We start from the raw sequence: 11,360 nt of genomic DNA, 5'->3' as shown, positions 1-11,360 counted from the left end.
TGGCAGTATAAATCCGGCGCAGGGACACCTGCCTGACTTAACAATCACACGCTGATTTTTTTCAAAAGGAGAAAACGCTAAATGTAAGTAATTAAAAAAAAAGAAGTAAAAGCTACAGTATGTGTGGAGCGCGGCGGGTTTAGCGTGACACCGCGGCACTTCGTTAAATCGCAGCTGAGATTACGTTCTTTCAAAAAGCATCTGAAGGAAATTATTGGCACCCCTGTAGAACATTATACACTTTAAATAAATTTAAGTATCGAGGTGGAGGAGGATGCGCACGTGTATAATCTTTAAAAATGTTACGCTGAAAAGGAGAGCAACAGAGGTGAAAATAATACAATAAAAAATTATAAAACAGACAGACAAAACAAAAGATAAATAATTTTTTAAAGTTATTTAGGGTGCCAATAATAACAGAGTAAAAAAAAGAAGAAAAAAACCTTATGTACCTTTTAGTATCTATCCCGTTCATCAATGTGGCTAGTCGACAACAAAATAAAACTTACTCGCTAGATGTTTTTAATTCGCTCTATCGCCAGCGTCAGCTTTCACAGCACAGACGTTAACGTGTTAATAATTTATTTATGCAAATGTTATGCTAACACCTGCCATGGCAGGCGAAAACAAGGACTCCTGCTCAGTTTGATCATCAGGGCTCATAGTGCAGGTGAACATGACTGTGACTTAGATACATACATCAAAAGCTAAGATTTTTCTTTGAAATTTCATATTGAAGCAACATACAGTACAATTAACTTCCTCGTCCAATGAAACAAATGTTTTCCTCTGACAACATGCGTCTGCAGCACTAAGGGTTAGTCAAATGCGGAGGTATCCTCCGGGCTGTATTTACCGCTAAATTACAGCAAGCGTGACTAATACAGCAGGTCAGCTAAGAAGAACGTGCGAACGCGTCCTGCTTTAAGGAACAACCTGAGGAAACTGTTTTTGAAGAAACCAATGTTTCCACTTAAAACAAACCTAAAAGTAAATCTTAGATGCTGCTGCGGTTTTAATCTCTGGAGGAATCTGTTTTAATGGGTTCTATCCAAAGCACTACAGTCAACCTTGGATTGATTAATGTGGTTTGCAAGCGTTCCGCAAGACAAGCGAAGATTTTTAATACATTTTGACTTGAAAAACGAACAAGTCTTGGTTTACGAATATAGAGTATCATGTATCACGCATGCGTTCTTGTTTTGACGCCGGGTTTTCTCTCTCTTGCGCTGCGGAATTGTGGGTAATTATCTCCCCTGCTGGGGCTTAGTGTCTCTTACTGGTATAATCAACATCCGTGCACGCGTGTACTGTTTACAATAACACTGTGACCACGTGTGTGTAAAACAGATTTTATTTTGTGTCTGTATTCTGTCTGTACGTGCGCACGTCATTGGACACTGTGCCACACACACACACACGCACACACACCCCTCCTACTTTCGCCTTCACAGACACACACAGAAACACAGAAACTGCTATGTCGTGATTCTTTTCAAAGGTAAAGTGCAGATTAACTTGTTTTATTTTTACTTTATATTTTGTGTTAATTATTTTTAGGTATTTATTCTTGGGGGCTGTTAAACGAATAAAGAGTTTTAATTATTTCTTATGGGAAAATTCGATTTAATTTACTAGTGTTTGATTTACATAATCTGGAACGAATTATGCTCGTAGTCCAAGGTTCCACTGTATTAAGCAACCCTTTAGAAACCTTTGGACTAAGAGTGGTCAGAGAGTACAGAAGAGTAAATCTGTGCGCTTGTTCGTTACCAGTACAACAAATAAGGGCTTAATTTGTATTTGTGACTCTAGATCTACTCTAAAACTCCCAGGATTGATAAATGTATACTAATCGTTTAATTACAATAATCCTCTGCCTTGTGTTTTTGAGCTTAGACGAGGAAATTCTTATAAATCTGGGGTTCTTAACCTGGGGATTGCGGCACGGTCCCTGAGGAGCTGTTGTTGATTATCCAGATTAATGCTGAACATGCTTGTGTGATGTACCAAAGTGGAGTACAATAGCTGGGGATAAGTGGTGGTTGGGGGTAGACCCAGTAGTGAGAATAGTGGGGAAAAAGGTATGGAACTAAGCAAATATGGCTCTTTGTCTCCGGCTATCTCATTTCCTTTCTTTGTCTGGGGATTTTCAGAAAACCTTCATGCAGTTTATGTCGTGATGAGATCTGTTACTTCAGCTATGGCATTGTCCTGTTGTCCTTCAAAAAAACATGTGGGTGTCCCAGCACCATAAACATCCCAACAAATCTGTCCTCCCGTCTAGAATCACGCTGTAGAATCAGTGTGTAATCAGGAACGTGTTGAGACAATTGTTCTGGCCTGTTCGTGGCTGTTTGTTTCTGCATTAAGACAGGAGAGTGTTTGGACCAGAAAGACATCGGTGCTCAAGAGACGCCGTCATTCTGTGTTGGTCATGACGGTTGCCATTCTGGGTGAGAAAACTTGATTCGATGTGACTTGGCCCACTTGGCGAAAACCATCTTCTCTGTTATGAAGCGGTGGCCTCCGTAGGGGGCGCTCTCGTGCAGGACGTACTCGGCACACTCGTCACGACTTCCGGCTTCATAGTAGTGATACGGCACCTTCCTGTAGCCTTCAGATCTGAGAGCAAGAATGGAAACGGGAAAGTGGTTTAGATCATTTTTATCACCTTTATAGGAACCAAAAAAGTAAGACTTTACTCTTAGATATAAAAAAGTAAAAAGATGTAGAAGTAGATTAGGTTTTGAAATAGAACCCAGATTGAAGTCTATCCCCGAGGCACTTGTTCATCAGGTACTCATTCCTACCAAAGGGCAGTTTATAGCTGCCACTATGTGTCTGGGAGGAAACTGTAGAAAACCATATCAACAAGGGAACCTATGAAACTTTAGACAAATAGTACCCCAAGCTAAGGATCAAACTGTAAGATGTGAGGCCTGCCCCATATATAAGAATTCTAAAATATCTTAAGAACCCTTAACAAACACTTCGACTGTAATGTGGTCATCAAGAAAGATAAACCTGTCTCGGTAAAAAAAATTGTTAGCGCTTAGTGATGTAATTTAATGACAATAACTAAAGCTTTAAGTTTGAAAGAGACAGATCTCCATTAGCCTCACATCTTCAATGACAAAACCCAATGAACCTTGGCTGATTGAGCAGATCTAAGTTAAGGTGACAGCACTGTGGTTAGCAATGTTGCCTCAAAGAGACTACATGTTCACCCTGTGCTTGATGAATTTCCCTCCAAAGTACTCTGGTTTTCTCTGCTGGTCCAGAGACTGAGGACGAAACGTGTAGACAGACTGGTGTTTCCAAATTGCCCATAGTGTATATTTATGTTTGTTTGTGCCCAGCAATAGGTTGGCACCCCATCCCATGAGCTGGGAAACGACCCCATCGCATTATCCCAGGTTGGTACCCTGTCTTGTGGCCCACATTTCCCAGCATAGGCTCCAGGATAAGCGGTATACACTGATAACAGACGGGTGGGCCTATTTGGAGCTCACAGTCTGTTTGCTGTTACAAAGATTCAGTATTGAACTCTCCATTGGAGTTATAGTATACACTGATGGTTCCACTCTTCTTGGCATGCGTTTCAGCTCCTGCAAAGTTCTAAATGATTTCAATCTCACTCTTCTGCACTACCCCGGAGCACCTGTTGCATTTCAATTACGGTAAAAACCATTTCGGGTCAATTGCTACGACAGCTGAGGAGATCATTTTTAAAACAGATGTCCCCGGTCACTGGAAATGAAAATGGAAACAGCTCCGAGGCGGACTGCTGTTCCTTAACTTTGCAGCTTTAACCGGCGGCCTGAGATGAAAATGGCTGTAAAAAACGAAATTGGCTGGTTGTTTTTTTTATGGAGCAGGTGGAAAATGCATAATGCATGACTAATTAGAAATATTACCAAGCGCATGATCTTGAGCGGTTGGCAAAAGTGTGACGAGATGGCCGGACTGGGAGTTTGAGACGCCCGGACTGGGAATTATGAAGCCGCGCTGCTGACTAGCAGGGTCGGGTGAAGTGTGACAGCTTGTTTAAATGGTGGTAAACGTTGATGGATTTTATATGGTGGGTCATAACCAGGTCAGAAGATATGGTATTATAGACAGAGCTTATGGCGGGAAAAAAACTTACTAAGACTACAGCATGATCACCAGGGGAATGCGCTCTGGGCAAAAAAGTCTAGGAAATAAACCCTGCTCTGAGCAGCTTTTTATTCAGTGTTGCTTTATTATCTGAGTATTTTTAGAGATGGTGAATAATCACTAGGTACAGCAGGATCATATACTGTACTGTAGTACCAGATCAGGGATGCGTATTTATACATAATCATATTCCTATTCGAAACGCACAGCATGAGAAAAAACATCGAACTCACTTGCAGTAGGTTTGGTTGATCATCCCGTAGATGTGGATCTCCTTGCACATGTCCATGGCTAAGATGAGGGTGAACCATCCGGTGCTCAGGTACGACCCTGACCGGATCCTGACGACACAAAAAAATAAGAAATAAAAAACACCCCCATGAAAGATTCAAAACACGCATGCTGAGGCACGGAGCTACGGTTTAGATTTAGATTCACTTATGTATTATTCTCACAAATATAGGAATATTATTCTAATGAGGGGGAAAAAACAGACATATGGCGCGGGATATGTATTGAGTCACATAGTGATTCGTCATAGTGTTAGATAACAGATTGTTTTGTTTATTTTGTACGCAGCGCACTCAGACTTTTGTACCCTTCCACGGCTACACGGCTGCATTTGATGCTTCTCGGCGAGTGAGAATGATGGAGACAGGCACCGGCAGAACACCCTCTCAGCTTCCCAGCTTGGAAATAAACAGCGCTTGAGAAATGAGCTCTGACAGCCACAGCCATTCTCAAAGTAAATAATGCGCCAGGGTTTTGAGATCCGCGGTGTGCTTTTCCCCGGCGTGCTCCGTAGCCCAAAAAGCATCCCGACACACTGTAGATCACGTCGGTTCGGCCTGCGCTTTCGTATTCCTCTCAACCGTGGTTAATATGAACTGCGTCCAGGGCCTGAGCTGCCAATCATTTAGACGGAGTAGTGGTTTCCCAGCTTTTGGAAATCTGTAAAGCGTTTTGAACCAGCGCCTCGATCCATTTTGCAATTGTTAAGCGTGAAACGGCTTTGAAGTTTTCCGCTCTCGTCGCTTCTGTCCCTCAATCCAGCTGGCTAAACTGCTATCTAGGCTTTGTCGAAGCGGGCATTGTTCAGCATGAAAGCCAGGCCCGAGGGAACACAAAGCCTTTTTAATGGGTGGAAAGGTTTAAAAGCATTGATTTTAGAAAAGGGGACCGAAAAATGAAAGGTTGTAACTGGATTTTCTGAAGAAGTGTTTTACTATCATGGCGACATGGTGGTGTAGTGTAGTGCACTGTGGCCTCGCACGTCCATGGTGAGTTTCCTCCAGGTACTCGTTTCGGTTTCGTCCCACACTCCAAAGACATGCAACTGGCATTCACAAATTGCCCGTAGTGTGTCATAAAACGTGGTCATGAGATGGGAATAAATACAAGTCACCATTTGGCCTCCCTTGTTGGACTACAGAGGTTCCTAGATGAATCCTGTCGATGGATGGATGGATGGATGTCTCACTACTGATGTGCATTTGACTAGAAATGAGCCTCGGTCATGATAAGGAGAACACTATCACTTCTATCTATCTATCACACGCATTAGGTCTGGTGTTCTGGTGCTGCTACTTAAACAAAATCAAGGCTAAGACAATGGCGTCGATTTGTAATGCATACAATCAGACGTCCATTGTTTATCATAACGTCTCCGAATCCTCCAGGCGGCGATAAAAGGACTCGAGTAAAAGCACAAGCGATCGGACCGCGAGCGAACGACGGGTCAAAAAGTAAAGGCGGATAAAATGATATCTTCCACCTCATCTCTTCTCATCTTTTTATTCCTGCGTTCATTCCTTCCCTCAGAGACTCATTCTCGCGTGTAGAGCGAAAGCCTCTCTTCTTCCTTCATGTTCTCTCAGCCTTACAATATTATCTTTATCTCTTCAAAATCGCCATCTTATGGATTTTAGCAGGCGGGAAATCGAGTTCCAGACATTCTTTATTATTATTACCCCCGTCAGCGACTTCTACACCGTAATGCCCGCGGCTAGATCTGTGCGGATCGGTCTGGTACAAACACTCAGATATTATACGACTTTGTGTTCAGCGTGATTGCTTTAACACCTAACGCTTACCGCTTTTGGGATCACTGAACCGCGGCCTTCTCCGCATTGTAAAAAAAGGCCAGATTTTAAATGCTAAAGTGCTCTTTTAACAGAGAGAGAGAGAGAGAGACAGAAAAGGATAATTATGTCCTCATGACCTGTCCTGATGTATTCTATCAGGCCATTTTCCTAATTAGGTTCATTTGTATTTCACTGAAAAGGTGGATATGAAAAAGTGGGGCGCTTACATTTCTGATTACGCATAAAACTTCTCTGATTACGCACTAATTCACCAAGGGCTCTCCTCGCTGTTTCGTTATCTTCGTCTCCCCTATTTAAAATACATGAACATTACGTTTTTTTTTTTTTGTTATACTTCAGGCTATGGAAATGTCTCACCCTCTGTGTCATGCTGTTATCGGAAAAATCTGTTATTGTTTTATAAACATAAATATTTGTTCATAAACCTGATTCGAGCTATTTTTAAAATTTTTACTGCTTTTTAGATCCAGTTCTCGAATGTCAGCTTTTGTGCCATGTCGATCGATACGAATATGAAACAGATGCAATAAATATCGACTGGAATCTTTCAAACAAAAAAAAAAGGATTTTAACGTTAAAAAAAAAAAAGACTGTGCATTCTCCTTTCCCCGTCTCTTTCTTTCTCTACATCTGTCTGCTAGCATTTTTTATACTTTTTATATTAGAACTATAGGACTGACAGTTTTATATATATATATATATATATATATATATATATTGTTTTTGTTTAGAGATTTATTTTCTACATTCTACAACAATACTGAGGATTTCAAAACTATGAAATAACATGTATGGAATTAGGTAATTATGTAACAACAACAACAACAACAGTCCATTCTTATTTTAAGACATGAAGGTCGGCCTTTCTGGATCAGTTCTTGTAAGAACAGTATTGTGTCGAGTGCATTCACAAAACCCATCAAGCACCATGATGAAACTTTCTCTCATGAAGACCTTCCCAGGAAAGCAAGACCAAAACTTACCTAAGTAAATATATAAATAAATAAATGCATAAATACAATATACCCTGGAAAATGGCTAAATGTATTCCTACTTTTGTTTATTAACATATTTCAATAATTATTTATTTCTGAATTTCCACATTTCTTCATTTATTTACTTTTGTGTTGTCGCATTTCTTTATTGATCTATTTTAGATTTTCCACATTTTCCATATATTTATTTCTACATTTCCACATTTTTACATGTATTTATTTGTCGCTGTATGCTAATGAGGTAGGCGGTCCCAGCCCTGGTCGAAGCCGTGATTGGTTAAATGAAGTGAGATTGTTTCGACTCAACTAGTAATGCCTCGGCTTGTAATGACTGCTGTCTGGTAACTATGGTGTATTTTTTACAAGCTGCCGCTAATGAGTTAAGATCATTAGCTGGTGAAATTAAGAACCTCGCAGCAAATGACTACCTTTTATATCGCGTCGAAAGATTAATGGACGATTTAGTTCAGCTTGATGCTGAGATGGATGTTGACCTTAACCAAACTGTGTTTGACGGTCTTCCAATAAATTGTCCGCCAACTTCATATCCTCACACAGAAAGAGGAAGGGAACGTGGGCCGTCCACGGGCGCAGAACGTGTGCTAACGGTCTCTTGTTGGCAGCCATTTGCATAGTTAGTTTCGGAACTAAAAAGCATCCCGCTGATTAGATCGATTGCTTCTGTCTGAGTTGCCCTGCGGCCCAATCACGGTTTCGACCAAGGCTGGGACCGCCTACCTCATCTGCATACAGCGACAAATAAATACATGTAGAAATGTGGAAATGCAGAAATAGATATATGTAAAAACGTGGAAAATCTAAAATAGATAAATAAAGAAATGTGACAACACAAAAGTAAATAAATGAAGAAATGTGGAAATTCAGAAATAAAAAAATCTTAAAGTATGTTAATAAACAAAAGTAGGAATACATTTAGCAATTTTCCAGTATATTGTAGTAGAGTTCATTTTATTTATGTATTTATTGATTTCTATATTCACTTATTTATTCACAAATTTATTTATTTATAATTATGTCATGTTTAGTCAGTCCTCCATAGTTACCAGCCTCAAAAATCACCAATTAACATTATTAAAGGATTTACAAATCATGAGTAGCAGATTAATCTCAATATCAAATGTTTAATATATTTTGGACGAGTTCAGCAATGCTACTTATAGTTTGTGATTAATCACAAGTTTAAAATGATCAGATTTACGTGTATTATAAAACACGCAGTGTTGGAATAAATAAATGCAGGACAAACTGGTTAGAGTTAACAGATTATTGCGGAGTTATAATATGTCAAACACAAACATTTAACAAACATTAAATTAAAATCTCTGGAATGGGCCCGGCGCTGGATGCAGTGGCTGGGTAGTATGGGGTGTCGAACCTGGATCCCCAGAGCACCTTTAATGTATTCTTATTAAAATCGTTCCTCTTGAAGGTAGCTTGAGCACACAACTTTGATTTTATCTAAACTTCCATCTAGAAGCCTTTTCCCCCCTTGGTCATCTTATTTATGAGTGTTAAACCCGTCTTTATCACACGCAGCCAGAAAACCGTGCTGCGATTATGGGAAGCCAATAGGGTCAAATTTGATCATATGATTGATTTGCTTCAAAAATATTTATGTGTTAAAGTTAATTAAATGTGTTAATGGGTTAATATTAAGAGCCAAATATATAATCAGTTTACCTTTGTGCAAGAATGTGTACTCATAGGAATCAAATCATTTTTCATCTCTTTTTAAATTTTGTAAAACGTCTGCATAATCTATTACATAAATAAAAATTACAATATAAGTCCAGTGCAATTATTTAAATATTTTTTATAATTTTTATTATACATTATCATTAATTATTAATAAATAAGTTAGAAGGCTGCTATTTATTACAGGTAACATACATGGAAGTTTGGAATTTATGCAGTTTGTCAATAATGTACGTTGTTTTTTTTACATAATTTATAAATAATGATTGTCGTTACTTGCTGTTGGCATAAATAAAAATGTTTAAATGCAATATTTTATGTTTAATTGTAACATTTAAATAACGCAGTTTGAATCTCAATCGCAAATTTTGTCAAAATGAACGCAATGGGGTTTTTGTGATCAAATCAGGCAGAGCTATGAGAAACTTCTCAACGCAACCCAGAAAACAGTCTTAGCGTATTAGCATAGCAGGAAGTATTCTCATAACAATGGAAACAACGGGAAGACAAAAACGCAGCTCAGAACTTGATGATGAAAGATGCACATGAACGCTTTGCGATAATTCTCAGCCGCAACGTTAAACAGTATAAACAGGCAGAGGAACTATAACACGGAACTGGTGACACAATCAGGTCAGGCCAAGACTAATTTAAGCCTGTGTTTTTGTTGCCATGGGAACCAAATCCTAAAGTTAACAATGGAGAGCAACCAGATATCATGAACGGATTTGGTTCAAGTTCATGCTAATTAACCATAGCTCCGCCCATAACTGTTTTCATGTGAGTTTATACATATTTAAAAATATGACCTAATGATTTGAAAAATGACAACTCTAGTTAGGTGACCTATCAGTAAAGACTGACAGGAGTAAACTTTTATCTATTTATGTTTAAATTATACTGGAGAAAATCTACACCTGCTGTGGTATAGTTATAGATAAATAATATAAAACTGGATAAATTTCATATTTTTTTAAACTCATATGAATATGTTTTTATGATTTTGTATGGCTTGGATGCATGAGACCAGACTAATATTTCAAAGACTCTCGGCTGTGCCGTTATTATTTTAACATTCAAACTGAACAAAAACTGAACATGATGCCCACGGGTAATGTTTAATATTCCAAAGTCCGGGGTGAATATTCCAGCGAGATACCGTTGGGAAAAAAATGTTAACTTGAAGAAGGTGAGAATCATTCGGCATTTGTAATTCTCCACACATGACCTTTTTAGTAATGCCTCCTTCAAAGCGCGCTGAGTAACCGAAAAAAAAGGAAGAAGAAGGAAAAAAAAATCGCATATAAATGATGGAGCCTTTTGAAATGCATTACAAGCAGGCTTTTCCGTCTTTTCAGTTTTTCACCCTGCTCAACTACAGGTCTTCCATCATCACGCCGCGCTGGAGGGAGAATACAAAACAGCTTGAATATCCCGAGGTTAATGAAGGGCCGCGTCTGAGCCCTTTATCGGATGGCTTACTGTAATTGTTCCTAAAAATAGGCTAAAAACGAGCAAACTGGAGATTTAACAATGAGTTTATATGCTGGATTTAATAATGCTGGATTAGCGCTAAGACAGGTATGCAGAGGATAGGAATAGGCGCGTCATGTTAATTAACCTGAAGTGAGTGTGGTTGGAAATATTACTATAATGTGTATTATGGCCAAAACTTTTGGCCAATCAGATTCAGGATCTCGGCAGGGTTGTGGTATAAAACCGCGCAACGCGTACAAGCCGCCGCAACAATTTGACACCGACACAAATCACTTTCATAAAATCTAGGCATTAAATCTGTGACGGGAAAACGTATTAGTCACATCACCCACATAATCAGTGGCAAGGACGGGGTTATAAACTCAGGCAGGAAAACGAGGAAGAGAAAGCAGCGAGCAAGCCTGGGGTAATAAACTTTAAGGCCTCAATTAACAAAATGAACGACACACATAAAAGGCATATTCGCCCACCCTGTACTTACAGCACTTATCCACTCTTACTTAGCCTTTATGAATAAGTAAGGTGTAGAATTACTGTCTACAGCACATCTGTTGCGCCGCACAAAGTATTTGCTCCCCCCCTGTATAGCATCCATCAACAGAAAGGAAGAACCGCTGAGAAGATGAACTTTGCAGTGTTTAAGAGGCAAATTTATACCTCCTTAAAAAGGAAAATTTGCTCATCTGATGCCAACAGAATCAACAGGAACGAGTCTTGGGAAGGTTTTCATTTACACTCACGGATTTTTAGTTGAGGTTCATTTCATAGTTTAAGAAGATTTTCATCTAATCTCCTTTATGAAACTCTCTCCAACTCTAAGCACAACACTAAACCCTTCAAATCTAACCCCAACCAACCTCTAAGTACAAACGTAAACCATCTTCAT

General features: G+C 39.2%; 1 protein-coding gene across 1 annotated transcript in view; it reads right to left on the bottom strand.

Moving 5' to 3' along the window:
- Positions 1 to 1,188: 1,188 nt before the first annotated feature.
- st6galnac3 (ST6 (alpha-N-acetyl-neuraminyl-2,3-beta-galactosyl-1,3)-N-acetylgalactosaminide alpha-2,6-sialyltransferase 3) overlaps positions 1,189 to 11,360 on the bottom strand; it is a 42,413-nt gene continuing 32,241 nt past the window's right edge. The window contains exons 4-5 of the mRNA XM_053505891.1: positions 4,395 to 4,502; positions 1,189 to 2,625 (exon numbers count right to left, since the gene is read on the bottom strand). Coding sequence (XP_053361866.1) covers positions 2,436 to 2,625; positions 4,395 to 4,502 — 298 coding nt within the window. The 3' untranslated portion in view covers positions 1,189 to 2,435. The remainder of the gene's footprint in view (positions 2,626 to 4,394; positions 4,503 to 11,360) is intronic.

The sequence above is a fragment of the Clarias gariepinus genome, chromosome 1 (genome assembly GCF_024256425.1).
Source record: "Clarias gariepinus isolate MV-2021 ecotype Netherlands chromosome 1, CGAR_prim_01v2, whole genome shotgun sequence".
Taxonomy (NCBI): Eukaryota; Metazoa; Chordata; class Actinopteri; order Siluriformes; family Clariidae; genus Clarias; species Clarias gariepinus.
The sequence above is the reverse complement of the archived record's forward strand: the minus strand, read 5'-3'. Positions and strand labels throughout refer to the sequence as shown.